Raw genomic sequence first — 23,313 nt, forward strand, 5'->3', positions numbered from 1 at the left:
TTCTGCACAGCAAATAAACTATCAACAGAGTAAACAGACAACCTACAGAAATGAGAGAAAATATTTACAAACTATGTATCTAACAAAGGTTTAATATCCAGACTCTATAAGGAACTTAAACCAACAAGCAAAAAAACAACCCCATTAAAAAATGGGCAAAGAACATGAACAGACACTTCTCAGGAGATATACGAGTGACCAACGAGCATATGGAAAAGTATTCATCATCGCTAATCATCAAAGAAATGCAAATCAAAACCATAATGAGATACCATCTCATACCAATCAGAATAACTATTATTAAAAAGTCAAATAATATTAGATGCTGGCAAAGCTGCAAAGAAAAGGGAATGCTTATACACAATTGATGGGAATGTAAATTAGCTCAGCCACTGTTAACAAAACATAATTATATTCTCAGGTTACTAAGGGGTTTAATTAAGAACGATTAAATGTCTCAAACATTTATTTTGGCATCTTTGATATTACTAGCATAGCAAATCCCGCTGTTCCATATCTCTTTCAAATCATTACCTTCTCCATGTTTCCCAGAGAAAAACCTTATCCTAATTTAAAGTTCCACCTATTAGTTTCACCTACACTTGAACTTTTTACAAATAAAATCACACAGCACACAAAAACAAACAAAAAGTGTTATAATCACATTGTGGTTTATAAACTCAAGATAACATGAGTTAGGGCTTGGATACATCCAAATAGTAGGATATTCACCATGTCAGCTTTCTCAAAAACTAATGTCTTTTTTATTTTTAGAGTTAGGTGTTAGATACCATTTCCTTCAAATCCTTAATTTTATATAGAGAGATGGACTTACTTTGCCTAAGTGTAGTTTGTGACAGCATCAAGACAGGCATCCAGATTTCTTAAAACATGCAGCAATGTTCTTTCTCTTGGATTATTATCCTTACAGTTAAGTAAAGTAATGGGTGCATTACTACTGGCTACATGTAACTGGAAGAATTGATGCTCCCTCTCTATTAAGTCTTGCTAGTTGAAAATCCAGTTCTTATTTTGTGAATAAAACATCTGTACATGGACTTTGAGTACTAAAGAATCAGAAGCTCTTGTCCTAGAAGAGCTTCCATTCTGAATGGCAAAATACCAAAGAAATGTGAAATTAAAAGTTAAAAATAAGTTAAAATATAATTTAAGACAGCACAAGTATTCCCACAAGACAGATTAATTGCCAATAAAATGGGTCTTGTACCTGATATTCAATACAGCCTTTTAAAAAATTATAACTCAATATTTTAAAGAAACACATCTGCCTTTGTAGCATTATTTAATGGACAAACTTAAAATATCAGTATAACACAGGAAGGACAAGATACACTGTCTACAAATGAAACAAATAACTGTCTTCAGGTTATGGAACACAGCTTTCTGTCCCCAAGAGCATAAAATGTGCCTTTATAACACTTTTCTAAGGTACCCATTAGTTATGAATCCCTCAGAGTATTGAGTTATTGCCTTAAAATAAGACAAACTGGCCAGCCTGAACACAGCACAAGTTTCTGAGATGTTGATAGGCAAACATTTTACAGTCAAAAAATACCTTTAAAAAGTGGGAAAATAAAATTCAAATTTTATAAAAAACAACTCCAACTTTAGGAGGAGGAAGACATTCAAAACTATTTCAAAAACAAAACTAATGAGTTTGCTAATTATTTGCTTAAGAATGATTAACAAGATAATAATTAAATGTTCTTTTAAACTCTTTAGTAGGTACAATTTATAAACAGTAATTATTTGCATTTGCCTCCTGGAACACTTTTATTCATGAAAAAAATGGTAATAAGAATTTTAAAGTAAATAATTTAACACACAATTTCAATGTGAAAATTCTTTTCCACATGGGTTTTATTAAAAGTACCTTTCTGAATATTAGTTTCATATTCAATTAAACTGACTTTTATTTCTAGGTGGATTGGAAATACAGTGACCAATTATCCCAGTTTGCTTAGGATTGAGGGGTTTCCTGAGATGCAGGACCTTCAGTACTAAATTGTAACAGTTGAGCAAAGCAGGACAGTTGGTCACCCTAGTTGGAATATATGTGTGGCCAATCTGTGTTCCCAATGAAAACAAAAAGAGCTAGATAATATACAGAAACCGTTTAATTGAAGACAGCAAAGATCTGCTACAGTGACAAGAAATGGAGGGAATAAGACTCCAAAAGGGAGACACTTAAAGAGGTGAGCTGATGTTTACTGATGATTTTACCATGGAGACATTTATCAATTCTAGGCAAATGGAGGTTGAGACTCCAGGCTACTGTAGTACAGCTTTTAGAGAGACCTAGGACTTTTAACTAAAAGGTCAGCTTTTCCTTCAGGATATTTATAGAATTTTTGTATTAGGTGGATGCAAAAGTAATTGCAGTTTTTTGTATGTAGATATTAGGTTGGTACAAAAGTAATTGCAGTGGCAAAAATCGCAATTACTTTTGCACCAACTAATATCTACATGCAAAGACTCTGAAGAGTAAAGCAGAGTTTTTGGCATTCTCACATGTCAAAGATTAACATTCGTTCGGTACATGCCAGAAGAAGGGCTGCAAAAAAACACAGCAAGCTCCCAGTTAAAACACCTGGAGGGCCAAGGGTAAAAAGAGGCCGAGTGAGTCTCATGAGAAATACAACTAAGCCTTGAAATTAGTACAGTCACTAATTACATTAAGGTGCTTAGCCATCTATCTGCATAGCGGGGAAAAAAATGATCCCTCTGTGGAGGCAAACATCTTTTTTTTATTTAACAAAATACCAATTATTTGAAAAAACTTTATTAGTAATGCCAAAAGACAGGACTACATGATCAAAAACCAAGAAAACAAAAAACAGATACTCCAAATATTGGAATTAGTTGATAATTACCTTAAAATAAATATAATTAATATGTCTAAGAAACAAAGAAAGATAGATAAAACAATTAAGAATTTCCTCAGAGAATATTAATAAAAATCTTTTAATAATCAAATGTAGGCATGCAAGGAAAAAAATACACATACACATGATCTGAAATGTAGAACCCATTAGATGTTTGAGAGTAGATGAAACAGATGACAAAATCAGTGAAACAAAAGACAAGTCAACAGAAATAGCCAAACTTAAAGAGAAAAAATTCAATGGGAAAAATGGAATAGCGTAAGAGATATGTGGGACATAATCAAATGTCTAAGAACAATACATAATTAGAATATCGAACAGAAGAGAGAAAATGGGGCAGAAACAATACATGAAAAGATAATGGCCAAGAATCTCCCAAGCTGGAAAAAAACACCATCCTATGGTATCAGAAAGTTCAGGCAGGAAGCTCAAGCAGAATAAAAAGGGAAAAAATAACAAAAAAGACAAATCCTTTACATCCCTTGTAAGTTGGATTCCTAGGTATTTTATTCTCCTTGAAGCAATTGTGAAAGGAAGTTCATTCATGATTTCGCTCTGTTTGTCTGTTACTGGTGTATAAGAATGCTTGTGATTTTTGCACATTAATTTTGTATCCTGAGACTTTGCTGAAGTTGCTTATCAGCTTAAGGAGATTTTGGGCTGAGATGATGGGGTTTTCTAAATATACAATTAATCTGCAAACAGATTAATTGTCATCTGCAAACAGGGACAATTTGACTTCTTCTTTTCCTAACTAAATACCCTTGATTTCTTCCTCTTGCCTGATTGCCCTAGCCAGAACTTCCAACACTATGTTGAATAGGAGTAGTGATAGAGGGCATCCCTGTCTTGTGCCAGTTTTCAAAGGGAATGCTTCCAGTTTTTGCCCATTCACTATGATACTGGCTGTGGGTTTGTCATAAATAGCTCTTGTTATTTTGAGATACGTTCCATCAATACCTAGTTTATTGAGAGTTTTTAGCATGAAGGGCTGTTGAATTTTGTCAAAGGCCTTTTCTGCATCTATTGAGATAATCATGTGGTTTTTGTCTTTGGTTCTGTTTATATGCTGGATTATGTTTATTGATTTGTGTATGTTGAACCAGCCTTGCATCCCAGGGATGAAGCCCACTTGATCATGGTGGATAAGCTTTCTGATGTGCTGATGGATTCCGTTTGCCACTATTTTATTGAGGATTGTTGCATCAACGTTCATCAGGGATATTGGTCTAAAATTCTCCTTTTTTGTTGTGTCTCTGCCAGGCTTTGGTATCAGGATGATGTTGGCCTCATAAAATGAGTTAGGGAGGATTCCCTCTTTTTCTATTGATTGGAATAGTTTCAGAAGGAATGGTACCAGCTCCTCTTTGTACCTCTGGTAGAATTCAGCTGTGAATCCATCTGGTCCTGGACTTTTTTTGGTTGGTAGGCTATTAATTATTGCCTCAACTTCAGAGCCTGCTATTGGTCTATTCAGGGATTCAGCTTCTTTCTGTTTTAGTCTTGGGAGAGTGTAAGTGTCCAGGAAATTATCCATTTCTTCTAGATTTTCTAGTTTATTTGCATAGAGGTGTTTATAGTATTCTCTGATGGTAGTTCGTATTTCTGTGGGGTCAGTGGTGATATCCCCTTTATCATTTTTTATTGCATCTATTTGATTCTTCTCTCTTTTCTTCTTTATTAGTCTTGCTGGCAGTCTATCAATTTTGTTGATCTTTTCAAAAAACCAGCTCCTGGATTCATTGATTTTTTGGAGGGTTTTTTGTGGCTCTATCTCCTTCAGTTCTGGTCTGATCTTAAGGACCTCTTCAAGGAGAACTACAAACCACTGCTCAGTGAAATAAAAGAGGACACAAACAAATGGAAGAACATACCATGCTCATGGATAGGAAGAATCAATATCGTGAAAATGGCCATACTGCCCAAGGTAATTTATAGATTCAATGCCATCCCCATCAAGCTACCAATGACTTTCTGCACAGAATTGGAAAAAACTGCTTTAAAGTTCATATGGAACCAAAAAAGAGCCCGCATTGCCAAGACAATCCTAAGTCAAAAGAACAAAGCTGAAGGCATCACGCTACCTGACTTCAAACTATACTACAAGGCTACAGTAACCAAAACAGCATGGTACTGGTACCAAAACAGAGATATAAACCAATGGAGCAGAACAGAGTCCTCAGAAATAATACCACACATCTACAGCCATCTGATATTTGATAAACCTGAGAGAAACAAGAAATGGGGAAAGGATTCCCTATTTAATAAGTGGTGCTGGGAAAATTGGCTAACCATAAGTAGAAAGCTGAAACTGGATCCTTTCCTTACTCCTTATACGAAAATTAATTCAAGATGGATTAGAGACTTAAATGTTAGACCTAATACCATAAAAACTCTAGAAGAAAACCTAGGTAACACCATTCAGGACATAGGCATGGGCAAGGACTTCCTGTCTAAAACACCAAAAGCAACAGCAATGAAAGCCAAAATTGGCAAATGGGATCTCATTAAACTAAAGAGCTTCTGCAAAGCAAAAGAAACTACCATCAGAGTGAACAGGCAACCTACAGAATGGGAGAAAATTTTTGCAATCTACTCATCTGACAAAGGGCTAATATCCAGAACCTACAAAGAACTCAAACAAATTTACAAGAAAAAAACAAACAACCCCATCCAAAAGTGGGCAAAGGATATGAACAGACATTTCTCAAAAGAAGACATTCATACAGCCAACAGACACATGAAAAAATGCTCATCATCACTGGCCATCAGAGAAATGCAAATCAAAACCACAATGAGATACCATCTCACACCAGTTAGAATGGCAATCATTAAAAAGGAAACAACAGGTGCTGGAGAGGATGTGGAGAAACAGGAACACTTTAACACTGTTGGTGGGATTGTAAACTAGTACAACCATTGTGGAAAACAGTATGGCGATTCCTCAGGGATCTAGAACTAGAAGTACCAAATGACCCAGCCATCCCATTACTGGGTATATACCCAAAGGATTATAAATCATGCTGCTATAAAGACACATGCACATGTATGTTCATTGCAGCACTACTCACAATAGCAAAGACTTGGAATCAACCCAAATGTCCATCAGTGACACACTAGATTAAGAAAATGTGGCACATATACACTATGGAATACTATGCAGCCATAAAAAACGATGAGTTTGTGTCCTTTGTAGGGACATGGATGCAGCTGGAAACCATCATTCTCAGCAAACTATCACAAGAACAGAAAACCAAACACCACATGTTCTCACTCATAGGTGGCAACTGAACAATGAGATCACCTGGACTCGGGAATGGGAACATCACACACCGGGGCCTATTATGGGGAGGGGGGAAGGAGGAGGGATTGCATTGGGAGTTATACCTGATGTAAATGACTGGTTGATGGGTGCTGACTAGTTGATGGGTGTAGCACACCAAGATGGCACAAGTATACATATGTAACAAATCTGCACGTTATGCACATGTACCCTAGAACTTAAAGTATAATAATTTAAAAAGAAAAGACAAATCCTAGGAAAATGAATCATAGTAAGAATGCTGGAAACCAGAAAGAAAAACCTTTAGCAACACATTTTTAAAAAAAGACATATTACTCTCTATAAGCCTCACTAACTTCTAAAAAAAAAGTGAGAAGCCTGAAGACATAAAATGACATTTTTAACATGCTACAATAGGCAATCTAGACTTTCATATCTAATGAAAATATCTTTCAAGTTTAAAGTAAAATATTTCATCAAAAAAAAAAAAAAACAGGGAACGTACTATCAAGAAACAGTCCCTACAAGAAAATAGTAAAGAGTGTTCTTCAGACTGTTAAAAAAAAAAAAAAAAAACCTAGATCCCATAGGGAAATATGAAATTGTTAAAGAAAAATGATCAGCCAAGAAAATGGTAAATGTAATAATATAAATATTCACTTAGTAGTGACAGGACCAATCGATACTAGTAATACTACATTTGTGTCTATATGGTTCAACAAATGTAAAATTAAAATAATCAAATGCAGCAAGTAAATGGCATTAAAGCCTTCTAAGGTTCTAGAAATAGTCAACAGTGCAGATTATAATCTTTAGTAAAAGTTTATATAAATAGCAGATTGATAGAGGATATAACAAGTCAATGATGCACGTTATCATTCCTAGCACAAGAATCTATAACTAGAGTAATAAAGGATAAAATGAATCATAAAAGTTAATTCAAAAGAAAATAATAGCAAAAAGAAAAAGGTATTTAAAGCAGGTGGGTCACATACACCAGCAAATAGTAAAATATATAATAGAAACCAAACATAGCACTAATTACATTAAATGTAAATGGACTGCAAATTCCAATTACTAAGACTAACAGATAAGATGAAAACACAAAACCCGAATATACACTGATTATGAGACACACTTTAAAGAATGCAGGATGTTTGTAAGTATCATGATGGAAGATATATATCATACAAATGCTAACCAAACTCTTATAGCTAGTTGGAAACAGGAAATGCCAAGTCTCAGTAAGGTAGATTCCTTCAAAAAGGAAATACAAGCAACATGGATTAGAGATGATAATATCTCAAGAAAACAATGTAAATAGTTGTTTTGCTGGTGATAACTGGAGTATGTCAAAACTCTATCCCTCACTAAATCCAATCAGAAGAAGTGTCATACTTCAATGTAGCTAATATAAACAAAAAGTAGCCTCTGGAGTAGCAATCCCTCTTTTGCCAGTTTGGCTCAAGTAAAAGCAAAATACAGAGGATAGGACAAGAATTATCTAACAGGGGTCAGCAAACTTCTTTTGTAAAGGGGCAGATACTAAGTAACTTGGCTTGTAAGATACACAGTATTTGCTGCAACAACTCAACACTACCCTAAGTTGTAGTATGAAAACAGCCACAGATAAGCAGCACATGTGTGCCTGTGTTCCAATAAAGCTTTATTTACAAAAATATTGCCAACCTGTGATCTAGAGCAGTTGTTCTCAAAAGCATGGCCCCTGGATGGCAACACTAGCATCACCTGGGTACCTGCTAGAAATACAGATTCTCAGCTCCCACCTAAGTAGAATCAGAATCCCCATGAGCAATCTGTATTTTAACAAACCTTCCAGGTGATTTTGAAGCTTAGTAAAGCTTGAAAGCCACTAATCTAGGGAGTATACTGTTATTAAACTTATCTAGAGCCACAAGGTACTATATCGATTGTCAAGATTAAAATACTGAGGAGGAAGAACTAAATATCCATCTTAAGGTCTCATACCCATCTCATGCTCAGCAATCGAGACCTAAAATGAGGTTGAGGATTTTAAAGTAAAAATGAAACCCACAGTTGACATATAGATCACCCAAAATCATGAAGTCAAAACTGAAGTCATCCTGATTTTCCCGAAAAGGAAAATATGTGGCCAAAAACAGTAGTTACTAAATGTACACATGGGGAAACTGAGGCTCCAGTTAAATTACTTGTTCAAGGTCTCACTCTCTTCAACATTCAGTTAATCTAACAAACACATCTTTCCCCACCTCTAATGAACTCCACATTCTAGATTCTCTTTATCTTTTCTAACTCAAGTAGGGACATATGTAGCATATAAACATCCCAGACAATATAGAAAACAAGCCAATACATTTATCATATCACTTTTACTATCCTCATTTTGACTTTGGTTTAGTTCAGTCTCTAACTCCCCAACATGAAAATGCCGGAGTTATAATTTTTTACCATAACAGCAAAATTCCTACCTACAAGAAAGCCTCCAAAAGGAGGCTTTTGGCTGTGTGGTATCACACGGATACCATCACCTACTTCTACTGACTCTACCAACTTCCCTCATCTTACTCCACTTACATACACACACACACACACACACACACACACACACACACACACACACTCACTCTCTCTCTCCCCTTTCCACCTTGCCTGTTTCAGGGACAAGGCGGTGGGATTAACTGCATAATTATGATGATCTATCACTATATAAAAGATAGAAAAGATGGGGAAAACATCATTTAAAAAAAAAAAAAAGACATTACTTCTGAGCACATTAGTTCTAACCACCCTAAAACCAAAATTCCCTAGTCCAGCTCTTAAAGGAAAAATAACATTTTGATATTAATTACATTTACAGAACTATTCAGCATTAACTACATATTCTAGTTGTGTGGTTTTTTTCAAATTTTTCAAAAATGTAAATTTGACTTCTTGAGAAGTCCTATTTATCTATATTTTTGTTCAGAATATAATTTTATGTTAAACATGTATACTTACATGACAAATAAGATTTAACTTTTTTCACATTAATGCTTTAAAAAATTACTAATTTAGTAACATATATTATATATATTACTATATTATGCTGAACTATGAATCCATGAGGCTTTCTGTACAAGACTGACCACACAGGTATTCTTTCCCTTAGATGTCATTACAGTATAAAAATGTGTAAGTCAATATACAGATGGCAAATAAGCATATGAAAATAAGTTCATCATCAGCTATTATGGACTAAATGTGTCCCCCAAAATTCTTATGTTGAAATCTAATTACCGGTGTGATGGTATTAGGAGGTACGACCTTTGGGAGGTAATTAGGTCATGAGAATAAAGTCCTCATAAATGAGATTAATGTCCTTTAAAAAGAGGCAGAGAGCTCTCTGACCTTCTTTCCTCCATATGAGGATAGAATGAGAAGTTAGCAGTCTGAAATTCAGAAGAGGACCCTCACCAGAACCTGACCATGCTGGCACCACGATCTCAGACTTTTGGCCCACCAACACTGTGAGAAAAAAATTTATGTTATCTATAAGCTATTCAGTGCATGGTATTTCACTATAGCAGCCTAAACTAAGACATCAGTCATCAGGAAAATGCAAATTAAAACCACAATTCTACATATTCTTGTCAGAACAGCTAAACTAAAAAATAGTAACATTACCAAATATTTGTGAGAATATTAAGAAAGTGGATTTCTCATACACTGCTAATGGAAATGTAAAATGGTACAGCCACCCTGGAAAATCATTTGGCCATTTCTTTTTAAAAAATTAAACCTGAGCCAACTGAGCACAGCAAGTTGCACCTGTGATCCCTGCTACTCGGGAGGCTAAAGCAGGAGGATAACTTGAGCCCAGGAGTTTGAGACTGCAATGAGTTATGATCACACCACCGCACTCCAGATTAAGCGACACAGCAAGATCCAGTCTCTTAAAAAAATAAAAATAAATAAAAACTAGGCCTATACTTACCATGAACTCAGAATAAAACTCCCAGGCATTTCTCCCAGGGAAATTAAAATTTATGTCCATATAAAATCCTGCAGATGACCCTTCACAACAATTTGTAATAACCAAAACTGTAAGTAACCAAAATGCCCCTCAATTTAAGTGAATAGTTATGCAAACTGTGGTACTTCCATACTACAGAATACTACTCAGTAATAAAATGGAACAAACTACTGATACATGTAACAACTTAAGAAAAAAATCCAATGCCCAAAGGTCACTTCCTGTATGATTCCGTTCATATGATATTCTCAAAATGACAAAAGTATAGACTATAGACGGAGAAGAGTTCATGGTTGCCAGGGTTTAGGAATGGTGCTAGGGTAGGACACATTTTAAACAAGGTGTAATTGTAAAAGGATAGCACAAGGAGATCTTTTTGGTAATGAAACATTTCTAATTACAGTAGTGGTTAAACAAATCTACACCATAAAATGGCAACAGAACCACACGTACACTGTACCTATATGTACCTATATTCCTGGTTTTGATATTATACTATAGTCACGTAGTATGTAACCACTGGGGGAACTGGGTGTACCGTACATGGGATTTCTCTGTACTATCTTTGCAACTACATGTTGAAATCTATAATTATTTCTAAATAACAAGTTAAAAGTAATAACTATTTGATGATATACAATAAATTTCTAAATTATCTTATTTAGGGGGAAAAATTATCTATTAAATCCATGAGACCTGAAGAAAATAAGTCATTTGCTCCATAATTTCTATTATTTTGATTTTGGGAGGGAGAGAGGTTTTGAAAAACCTACCTGATGTTTATCATTGTCCAGTTGAGAAATTATAACATTACTACTGGCATAATGTAAAAGTAGATTGCTTTGCTTTGCAAAGACATTAAAAGTTAAAATATTGAAAGTGCACCTAGATTTGACTGCATTTGTCTTTCTTCAGAGATTAAATTCCATAGTTAACTGTGGCTAAATCTAAATATATAAATGTAATTCTAAGAAGTACATTTTTAAAGTATTTAATATAGTTAAGATTTCATTTTTGATACATAAAATATTTGTAATAGCAACAAAACAAAAGCAAACTGAACTAGAGGACATTTAAAATAAAAATAATAGTAATTTCCATAAAAGAGTTAAATAGTCCTATGCATTTACTTGAGATATTTCATGCCAGAAAAAAAATACGAACACACACATCAGTTATAGCCAATATTTAATAATCCCAAATTAATTGATGTGTAAAAAAGTCTTTATGATCTGTTACCGCCCAAAAGAAGGCATCATAATAACTTTCAAGAATATGTTCTTTGACTTCTAACCTCTGCTCTTCTTTAGAATTACCTGTAAGAGGGGAAAAAATAAGATTAATATAATATCTATGAAAAACAAAACATCATTCCTTAACAAAAAGTTAAATAGTCCTGGGTGCATATTATGCAAGACTTACTTTATAAAACCGAATTTGGAAGATGATTAGGGAATCTTTTGTCTTATAGTCTTAGATTTCTCTAAAAATAGTCTTATCTCAATGAATATGAAACATGCCTAGATTCTAAAAACCTGGCTTTATTAGTTACCTCTTGATGTTAATTTCTTCCACTGTAAGCCAAAAGTGTTCAGATTAATGGTTTCGAACTTGAAATTTTTATACAATTTAGTTATCTAAATTAGGAGTTACATAATACCAGTTAAGGAGTTAAACAATATTCTAAAACTCAAAAAGTCTATTATAAATCAGACATTTCACAACTATAAAGTAGGACAAATCCACTGCAACATTAAATTTATTATATTTGGACTGGAATTATAATCATTTGAGACTAAAACTAGTCATCTTATGCTGAACAACTTGTTAAGTAGATTATTTTTAAAATATATAGTCTGTGGTACAAATTTTTAAAAAAAGGAGATTTTTAGTTGTAAAAAGACTGACAGCATTAGTCAGAATATGTTTTTTTAAAAAAAAAACTTATCTACGATTTTAAGTAAATAAACCTACAGTTTATTAATACAAATCCTAAATTTAAAAAATACGTGTATATTCTTCAATATCTTAAGCCTTGTTTTTCCTGCAGAAAAATATTTACATTGACTTTAACAGTCTAGAAATTTGTCGAAATGTTTATAATTGCAAGATAATTTAAAATCCCTAGAAAATGCCAAGACATGCACACTTCTAGACTTCCACAAGACCATCAAATAAATCTGTGTCTAGGTTAGTACTTCTCTGTTCTACAAGATAATATCATGTGTACTTCAAAAGAAAGTTTGAATAGTCAAATGAATTTACAAAATGCTGAGTATATTATGTACTCAAATAAGCTTACAAAATACTAAACGGAGTTCAACAGGTTTCCTTACTGCTGTATTTCTCTCTTGGCCTTTCATAACTTTATAAAACTATAGTTACATAAGACATCAGGATTATGAGAAACTGGACACAGGGTGCATGGGAACTCTAAACTATTTTTTGTGCCTTCTTATTTTAAAATAAATTTAAAACAAAAACATCTACAAAAAGGTAGACTGTCAAAAATAAGTTTCTCTCCTCTATCATCCCCAGTCAACTGTGGTTGCCAGTTTCTTACATATTCTTATAGAAACAAGTTCTACAATAATACTGTGACTAATCAAGGAAGTACAGTATGCCAGGTTATCTACACTTATTTGACCACAGAAGCGTTTAAGGTAGGGCCTTGATTAACATCATTTGGAAATAACATTTTCAGGAACATATCTGGAAAATTGCGCCGTAGACAACATATTCTTAACATTACATAAAAATAACAGTAAAAAGCAATCATCTCTACTTATATATATTTTTTTTCTTTTTTTTTGAGATGCACTTTTGCTCTTGTTGCCCAGGCTAGAGTGCAATGGTGCCATCTCGGCACACTGCAACCTCTGCCAAAACAAAGTTAAAAGAAATCAAATAGTGATATGGTTTGGCTTTGTGTCCCCACCAAAATCTCATCTCGAATTGTAATCCCTTCATGTCGAGAAAGGGAGGTGATTGGATCGTGGGGGTGGTTTCCCCCATGCTGTTCTTCTGATAGTGAGTGAATTCTCTTTCCTTCATAAATAACCCATACAGTCTTGGGTATTTCTTTATAGCAGTGTGAAAATGGACTAATACAATGAGGTAATTAGGATAATTTTAAACGATCAAGAAGAAAGTAAGTTTTGATAAATTTCAAGGTGATATATCTTCTCCGTCTACAGATTAGCAGTCTGTAGGAACATGAATGTTTCCTCTAAAGCAGTGGCCATTAATATTACCATTGGAAATCAATAATATACGTATGGAGGAAATCTAACTCCTTAATTAAAATAATTAACTCATAAAAGGCCAAATATCGACTCAATCAACAAAGTTGAGTAAGGTATACAAATCAGGGAGAGGTGATGAAACGAGTGGTAATTTTGAAGTTTAATTCTTGCTCAAGAAAAGAAATCTGGATTTTACCTTTGCTGCAGCCAGTACATGCTCCTTGTTAATGACTCTACACTTACTCTCACAAGCGTTTGTCCTGGACTCTTCTGCTAATCGATGAACAAACAGTAAGCAGTTCAGATGGACCTTTAAAACAGAAAATCCAAGTGGATTTTTAAGTTCAAATACTGATGCACTGAAATAATGATTTTTAAAAATTAATTATCTCAAAATGTATTGTTATACTATTTACCATTGTGATTAACTAAATTAAGTCTATTTAAAATTACATAGAATTCAGTCCCTCTTAGATTCCCTGCAGAGAGACTTGGTCACTGCAATACATAAAACAAGCTATGCAAGGCAGACCAAAGGCCATTTTGTAAAGCATCATTACATATCAAAATGTATGTAAGATTCACTTAGTAACAAATATTCCTGCTTCTCATTCCAAATGGATTTTAATTTATAACATAATTTAAAATTTCCAGAAATTTTTAAATCAAAACATACTAACAACTACATTTTAGGTTATTATTCTACAGTCTGAGGTCAAAGATTTTTAAACAGATATATTTAATTTGAAATATTTGTTTAAAAACATGTTAATAGTTGAAATTGTTTAAGTCTGCTAAATTGAAAAGTGTATGCACAAAGGTCAAGTTATTTGTCATCCAACAACTATCATAAAATAACCATACTTACTATTAATAATCTTCAAGCCTCTTTTAAAAAATTATTTAAAGTAGGTAATATAAGCAGACTGAAAAATTTAAAAGTCTATAAAAAAACTATAGTTATGTAAGATATGAGAAATGTGGAAAGCTGGGTAAAGGATACATGGAAACTGTGTACTATTTTTGCACCTTCTTTTGAGTCTATAATTATTTTAAAAATATAAAACAACAAAGTTTATAAAAGGATAGACTATCAAAAATAAGTCTATTCCCCATCTCATCCCCCAATCAACCACTGCTGACACTTTCTTGTACATTCTTACAGAAACAAGATCTACATAAGCAAAACATATGTACTCATCATCAGATAATATATCAATATTATCTGATTACATATATGTATAAACAAGCACTGATATGTCATATAAAATAACATTTTGTTAAGTATTTTACTAAAAATCACCATCCAAAGCAACAAAAGTCCTAATCTACAAGCACATTCTTTGGAAAAAAGTTAAAGTACATGTAATCCAAGCAGAAGACAGTGTGAAGTGAGCTAAAGTTGTATCTCAGTCTCCAATCTAGGATCATATGTAGTACTCTTATTTATATTATTGGACATATCTTCCCCATCCTTTGCTTCTGCCAGGTACCTGAGGGCACTACCAACTTAGATCCAATTAGATAGTGTCTTTAACATGATTTATTTTGTTATTTACATCATGGCAAGTGATCTTTGCAGTTAGAAGAACAATTTATACACAATACTTAATATTCACTATCTTGTGTACTGAACACTCTCCCACAGTTCATCAAATGTTAAATAACTAGTAATATGGTGTTTTAATGCTTTCTATAATGCAGAAATCTTTAATAGATTGTTATATAGGTGTTTAATAATGTTCTAGTGATATGTGGAGAAAACAGAGGTTTGGGAATTTAAACAAGATGAACAATCTATAAAAGGTGGATACTCTTTTGGTACATTTTTGATGCACTATCTTCTTTGATTCTCACAAGAACTCCGAGGTAAAGCAACCCAATACCAATTATTTACATTATACTGTGCCAATTATTTTTTAAACTTTCAATGATAGCCCATTTATTTTGGTAGCAAAAACACCCCATAATATGGCACAATTTCATTTGTTAATCTATACTTTGTACTTCTAAAGGTAAATAGCTTCCAGATACCCTCAGCATAAATTCCAAATTCCTTAACACTAAATCCCACTTGACTGGGGTTCTAGTTTCACCTCTCACTGTTCTAAGCTTCCAGTTCTACACTAGGCCTTTTGAATTTCTTTGAGAATTCAAATGCAACCTTGCCTCTAGGCATCCTACTTGTTTATAGACTTCTCTGAAAAGTCCAGCTTCCCCCAAGATGTAAGGTTATATTGATCCACAGCACTCTGAACTTCCTATCACTGCATAGACTACATCATGCTGTAATTTCTCACTTAGCTGTCTTCCTCAGTGTACTCTAAGGACACGAATTATGCCTAGCCTTTTCAACACTCTATCCCCAGTGTCCCTTAACATATTTTTTAATACATAGTAGGTAGCTAATAATTATTATTGCATGAAGACCCCACCACATCTCCCCAAATAAGGCAAAAAAAAGTTTTTTTAAAAATCAGATTTGATTAAACCACACTGTCTTAAGACTTAATTCACTAACCTAGATGGAATACCCTTTCCTCTTCATGGTCATGAGCCATGGATATTGTGATGGTTAATACTGAGTGTCAACTTGACTGAAGGATGAAAAGTATTGTTCCTGGGTGTGTCTGTAAGGGTGTTGCCAAAGGAAAATAATATTGGAGTCAGTGGACTGGGCAGACCCACCCTCAATCTGGGTGGGCACCATCTAATCAGCTGCCAGCATGGCTAGAATAAAGCAGGCAGAAGAATGTGAAAGTACTTGACTTGCTGAGTCTTCCAGCCTTCATCTTTCTCCCATGCTGGATGCTTCCTGCCTTTGAACATCAGACTACAAGTTCTTCAGCTTTTGGACTCTTGGACTTACACCACTTATTTACCAGTGGCTCTAGGGCCTTCAGCCACAGAGTGAAGGCTGCATTGTCGGCTTCCCTACTTTTGAGGTTTTGGGACTGGGACTGGAACTGGCTTCCTTGCTCCTCAGCTTGCAGATGGCCTATTGTGGGACTTCACCTTGTGACTGTGTGAGTCAATACTCCTTAATAAACTCCACTTCATATACACATCTATCCTATTAGTTCTGTCCCTCTAGCGAACCCTAATACAGATACTGAGACAAATCAGTATGACTTTTTCAGATCTCACAGAAATTTTTTCAAGTAACCGATATGCTTTCAAGCAACCTTACTCCAATGCACTAAGGTTTATATTAAAATGGTCAGAACAAAAGTTAGTTTTAGGGTATTAGCTAGGCATTCTAACTTGAAAAAGGTAAGCTATTCCATCAGTAAGTTACTTTTAAAAATCCGCTTGCTTAAAAATAAATCAAAGGAAAATTTATAAAGAAATACTTATTACAGTCTCAGTTGACAGAAAGACTGGGCCAGTCTGACTTCCTCCTCCCTTTGTCATAGCACTTTTGAATTTTACATGAACTATAAGCACCCAGATATTTGCACAGCATTTCTTTACATTTAACATGTTAACTCTCTCCCTAGTATCATCCCTGGGGCTAAACAATCAAATAAGGCATAAAACAAACAAAATAACAAAAAGCTAGTGAAGAATGATAAAATAATACAAAGAAATTATAAATAAAATGCTAGAAATAACATCAATCCACATACAGTTGCATTTACAAAATTAATTGTAGACTCAGAATGTTGAAGCTATTATGCAAAACACCAGGAATACAAAAATTTCCAAATTCAAGTTCCCAGACTAGTAGGATAATCAAACCCATAAAGAAAAAGGCAAATGGGTGACAACAGATGATGGAAAGAAGGATAAGATTGATCCTTTCTAAGGACATTAAGGAAAGCTTCACTGAAGTAACATATGAACTGGATTTTGAAAAAATTGTAGGTTGCCAAGTAGAGGGAAGACTTCTTCAAGCAAAAGAAACATCATGTACAAATGCAGCATAAAAGTAGATTAATTTTGTGTTAAAGATAATGGGAGACAAAAAAGGAGCTACTCACTCTCCTCAAGAAGCTGCATACCGCACTAGGAGGCATCAACATATGAAACTCCTAGACAACAGTGTTAAGAGTCCCAGCAGCTCAATTGTATGATGTATACTCTTACTGCTGTCCAAGTTCAGAAAAAAGAACCGATCAAAACTAACTGCCTTAACTACAGAAAACTTTGTGGATGATGTGGGATGCAAGTGAATTACACTTCCACATAATCTCATTTGATTTTACCTTAGGTCTTTTCATGATTCTAGCTTTTCTTTACAAATGCTGCTCCCTTTAATTTTAAGGTTCCTCTCACTTAACCTTGGAATAACTTTCAGGTGTAGTTTAATGCTAACCCATTGAACTTTCTGATAACTCATTGAACTGGGTAAGATTATGAAGTGTCAAAGGTGAGCAGAAAGCTATAAACCATGCCATATACCAGACAGTGAAGGGGAACTGTTTAATGAAAGCCAAAGACGACGAGCATACTACCTGGGAAAAGCTAGTGACCAAAAGAACACTCTATACCCCATCAATGCAACCGCTTGAAATTTCAACTCACCCACTTTCCCTTGCCACCTGGATCTCACCGCACTATGGAGCTCCTCTGTCCATGAGTTCTTCGGAAGAAGAAAGGGGTAGATGTGGGAGGATGCTAACTACTTGAGAAATTTCGACTAAGCAATTTGCACCAGTTGGTAGTCTCCTGGATATCTTTGATCAGGTACATTTCCTCTCCCTCCATTTAGAAGCCCCAGTGAAAGCTCCATAATATACTACGTAAAAATGTTTTGCAAGTGAATTTTATTTTAATTCCGTTCATTTGTGCCACCTCTATCACCAGCATGGGGTAGTTAATTGGGGTCGAAGCACAAGACAGCCTGTATTGCCTCTTCTCACAGGATTTAAGAAAGTAACAAAAAAGAAGGGCAGAAGATTGAAGTAATACTTTTCTGGGGGAAAATGTGTTTTTGTTGTGTTTTGGCTTCAGAGACCAAATATGGAGAAAAGTGGCGATAATTCTATAGCAGTTTAGCAAAAAGGAAGAAACAGATACGGTAGCAGTGGAGAACTCCGGGAAGTAAAAGAGTAAAGAGGAGGTAGAAAAACCAATGTCGTTTAAGAACAGCTAGGATGATGCATTCCCAAGACTATTCATGCAGTATGCTCTTATTATCCACAATTCTGTACCTTGATCTCCTGGAAATTATGTGTCCATTTGTAATGGCTCCTTTACTCAAAGAGCCAAGGACAAGATACCGAACATGCCTCCTGTGTTTTAAACCTAGAGAAACAGCGTTCATTGTGCCAGAGGAATATGTGTTCCAAGCATTCAACACACAAACTGAATTTATTTCAAGACAGAAACATTATTATACAGTGGGTTGATTGTGGCTTCTTATTAGGAGAATATTATGCTTCAGGTATTATGAGTCAGATAAGCAGGCTTTAGTAGTCTAGCTTAAAAACTGACTAGGTGTTCTATTATTTGTCTAGCAAAATGAATTAACAGTTGAGAGCATTATTCCTACAAATAAACTTTCCCATCAGGGTCCTTTAGTAAGCACCCTAACCTAGAGGAAATAGGGCAACATGTTTGGTTAAATGCGTAAATAGAGGAGAGACGGAGGGAGGCAAGGGAGGGAGGCAAGAAGGGAGGCCCTTAAAAGGCATGTGAGCAATGCCTTTTACAATAGCTAAATAAAAATGGCACAGACTGAATTCCAAAATCTATTTTTTAAAGGGTGAATCTTTCATACCCTTTGCAAGTACATTAATCACGGTGCCAGATTGTGTCCCTAAACAGCAATATTTAAAAACTGTAAGCAGTAACTGTACGTTAAGCTCACGTGACTAAGAGCCTCCCTTTAAGAAGATCCAGATATTTACGTTTCGGCGCGGCCCGGTGCAACTGAGCTCCAGGAATATGAACTGACATGCCAGGGTAGGGCATACGTAACCTGTCATTGCTGGAACTGCCTTAAACATGGGCCTGAAAGAGCTATAAATTGGCTCGGGGCGGAAAAACAAAGGCTGGAGGTTATTGCCCTTACCTCTCCCGTGCCCCATTCCCAGCCCGAGAAGGGATGGAATCTCACCAGTAAGTCACCACTTTTCTCCAGACGAAGTTGAGGCTTCTGTCGCTTGAAGACTCGCTTTAGAAAGCCACGGGGAGCCTTCCGCTTTATCTGCTTCTTCTGGGAGACTATGGTCGACAGCGCCATCCTCTCCGTCAAGTACCAGCTGCCTCAGCTTCGGAGGTGCTCTCTGTATCGCACACAAACTCCGGGGACACTGGGCCAGCGATAACAATCCGGTCCCTCTTACGCTTCTTGAGGCAGAGAAACCCGGGTCAGAACTTTCGAATCCACCGCCAACGGAACGCGCCAGTCGCTCAGTAGTGACGTTAACCCTGAGCAAGCCCCGCCCCCGGAGGCGCCTGGCTGTAGGTGGAAAACGCCCACGGTGGGCGGGTCCCGGGAATACCTGACGTCATTAAGAGTCGGCCTCCTCCTTTCATCACATTCTGTATTATAACTTTTGCTCTGTGAAACTATTTCTGCTAGGTTCCCTAGAGATGATTGGAAGTTGTGGAGAGATAGATTGGTAAGGCAAGGCAGTTCTTCAAGCACTCACTCTATTCTGTCCCTAATACCAATGAACAGAAGTTTGTGACGTTTTATCAGGATTCCTAAAGCACCAATGCAATGCCTTCCTAGCAAGGAATGCATGATTTTCAGATACTAACAGTTAAGAATTTTACACTTCTACATAATTTCATTTGATCTTACCTTAGGTCTTTTCATGATTCTAGCTTTTCTTTACAAATGCTGCTCCCTTTAATTTTAAGGTTCCTCTCACTTAACCTTGCAACAACTTTCAGGTGTAGTTTAATGCTAACTTATTGAATTTTTGTTACTTCTTCAAGCTGTTAATTTATCTATCATCTGCCCTACTATAGAAGTATTAATAGTTATCAAACCTTAATGTGCATCAAAATCACCTAGGGGACTTGTTAAACTACTCTTTGCAGGGCTCGGCTCCCAGAGTTTCTCATTCACTAGATCTAGGGGATACTCAAAAATTTGCAATTCTAACAAGTCAGGGACATTGGCATTTGCTAGTCTGCGGACCAATCTTTGAGATCCGCTGTGATTTTAATTATAATTATCTCTAATATTATCTCTGTTGAGATCTCAATATTATATTATTGTGATCTCACCCACACAAATGATCATTCTGCTATCTGACCTCCCATTTCTAAGACCTCCTCTCTGCCGATCATCTTCTCCTACACCCTTGAGTTATTCACGCCTGTGGTCATACCCTAGGTGGTGTCATTACTAAATACCTTACCTTCGGTTTGATCTGCCACTTTCAATTTAGTCGTCTCTCTTCAACCGTATCTTCTATCTTTTGAACTTACTCCCTCCAACAATTCTTCGATGCTACTGGGACTACTGTCCTATCTTTTGCAGTTCCTCTCACCACACCCCCACAGCCCTGCCACCCCACTCTATGCCTTATCTTCCCTCCTGTAGCCCATTGTGCATTGATCATCATAATACTCCCCTGTATTTCTCCACAACTTTCTAGCCATTCTCTTTTATCCTCATACTAATCTGGCAACAGTCCAACTCTGCTTAAGTTAAAATCTCAATCTATTCAACACTTGCATCTGTGTATTAATATTGGCTTAGGAAAACAACACTCACAGGTATATGTGTGATCTCAATTCAAATTCATGACCACTCATGTGGGCTCTAAGTACTGCAACAATCCTTTGATATTTCCTAAAGCCATTCATTCATTTACTCATTCTCTTAAACAGCTATGTCATGCCTTCTATTCTTTCTTACCTACCCCATTCTCAATCTCCAGTGATGACATTGCTTCAACAACAAAATAAAATGTTAAAAAATCCATGGAGACTTTCTGTATGCTTTCACCACCCTATCTTCCCATCCGTCTCCACCTGCTCCCATGGATGAGATGCCAACTACTCCACTTGTGCCCAAGATCAAGCCCCTTTCCCTTTCTTAAGGACATTTCTGTAGCAATTCTCCTTGCTCCTCTGCTTCATGAATTTTCCTTCTTTGCCAATTTTTTTCCATCAGCATCCACACAGTTTATAATATCTCCAGGTTTTTGAAAACCCTCTCTTAACCTTACCTTTTGCTGTTGTCCTTCTACAAAACAAAACAAAACTAGAAACAGTTGGCTAAATTCAATGTCTCCAAATACTGTCCTCTCATTCTCTGTTGAAGCCAGTACAATCAGACTTTTCTACCTATCTCTTCACCAAAATTGTTTTGGTCAACATGACCAATAGCATCATACTTGCAAGTCCTATGTCCAATTTTCAGACTTCAGTTTATTCGTCTTATCAGAAGTATTTGTTGAGTTTCATGATTTTTCCTTCCATAAAGCAATATATTTAATTGGATATGATTCTCTTCTGTTTTTCTTTGTACTTGATAGCACCTCAGTCTCCTTTTCTGGTTCTTCCTTTTCTTTTTGATCTCTAAATTTTAGAGTACCCCATGACCACGTCCTGAGATTTCTCCTCTATCTATACTCATACCCCATGTGATCTTGTCCAGTATAATGGCTTTAAATACCAAATTTACATCTCCAGCTGATTCTCCCCTAAACTTCAGGCATGTATATCCATTCATCTGAGGGACTAGAATTCTAAAAGTCATCTTAACACCATGTCAAAAATTAGGCCTTGATCTGCCCTTGCTCCCCAAACATGTTTCTCCCACTCTCTTACTTATCTTATCTGCTAGAACTTCCAACCTTCCAATTACTTAAGCCAAAATCTTGGAATCTGCCTTAGTCCCTCTCTTTATCTCACCCCACATTCAATCTCTCAGCAAATTCTGTCAGTTCTGCTTGCAGTATCTGATCACATCTCACCACTTCCACTGCTGCTGCACTTGGCCCAGACACCATCATTCACATGGCTTATTGCAATATCCTCCTGAGAGTGTCTCAATCTGTTTCTATTCTTTCTCAACAGAAAAGCTAAATTTAATTCAGATTATGTCATCTCAGGCTTCACTAGTTGTTTCCTGTCTCCCTTAAAATCAAAAACAAAGTCCCTATAATGACCTGAGGCCTTACCTGCCCCCTACAAATGCACATGCACTTACAAATATATAATTAACTTTCTTATCTTCTACAATGGAGCAACTCACTCTCCACCAACTGTGTTAGTCTCCTTAATAGATTCAATGGTCCAGATGTTTTTGTCCCCCCAAAATTCATATTTTGAAATCTAATCATCAATATGCTAATATTAAGAGGTAAGGGCTTTGGGAGATGATTATGTCCTGAGTGGAGAGTAGAGTCCTCATAAATGGGATTAATTTCCTTATAAAAGAGGTCCCAGAGGACTGCATTCCCTTTTCCACCAGCTGGGAACATAGCTAGAAGGCACACCATCTATGAACCCCAAAAGAGGGCCCTCACCAGAACCTGACTTTGCTGGCACCATGATCTCAGACTTTCCATCCTTCAGAACTGTGAAAAACAAATTTCTGTTGTTTATAAGTGCTATCGTTTGAATGTTCCCTTTAAAACACACTGAAACTTAATCCACACTGTGGCAGTATTGAGAGGTGAGGCCTTTAGGAGGTGATTGGGTCCCGAGGGTTATGTCTTTATGAATGATTAATCCCTCCATGAGTTAATGGATTAATGGGATATCATGGGAGGGGAACGGGAACTGTGGCTTTATAAGACGAGGAAGAGAGTCCTGAGCTAACACATTAGCATGCTCAGCCTCCTCACGATGTGATACCATGCACCATCTCAGGAATTTGCAGAAAGCCCCCACTGGCAAGAAGGCCCTCACCAGATGCAGCCCCTTCACCTTTAACTTCCTGGCCTC

General features: G+C 35.9%; 1 protein-coding gene across 4 annotated transcripts in view; it reads right to left on the minus strand.

The window, feature by feature from the left end:
* Positions 1-11,375: 11,375 nt before the first annotated feature.
* Positions 11,376-23,313, minus strand: part of CENPW (centromere protein W) — a 187,755-nt gene continuing 175,817 nt past the window's right edge. The window contains exons 2-4 of one of the 4 annotated variants that reach the window (XM_050788734.1): positions 19,469-19,748; positions 13,646-13,759; positions 11,376-11,520 (exon numbers count right to left, since the gene is read on the minus strand). In XM_050788734.1, the coding sequence (XP_050644691.1) occupies positions 11,494-11,520; positions 13,646-13,759; positions 19,469-19,639 (312 nt within the window). In that variant the 5' untranslated portion in view covers positions 19,640-19,748 and the 3' untranslated portion in view covers positions 11,376-11,493. Of the gene's footprint in view, positions 11,521-13,641; positions 13,760-19,468; positions 19,836-23,313 lie in introns of those variants that run through there. The other 3 variants (XM_050788733.1, XM_050788735.1, XM_050788736.1) reach the window with 3 other exon arrangements.

Source organism: Macaca thibetana, chromosome 4 (assembly GCF_024542745.1).
Source record: "Macaca thibetana thibetana isolate TM-01 chromosome 4, ASM2454274v1, whole genome shotgun sequence".
Lineage (NCBI taxonomy): Eukaryota > Metazoa > Chordata > Mammalia > Primates > Cercopithecidae > Macaca > Macaca thibetana.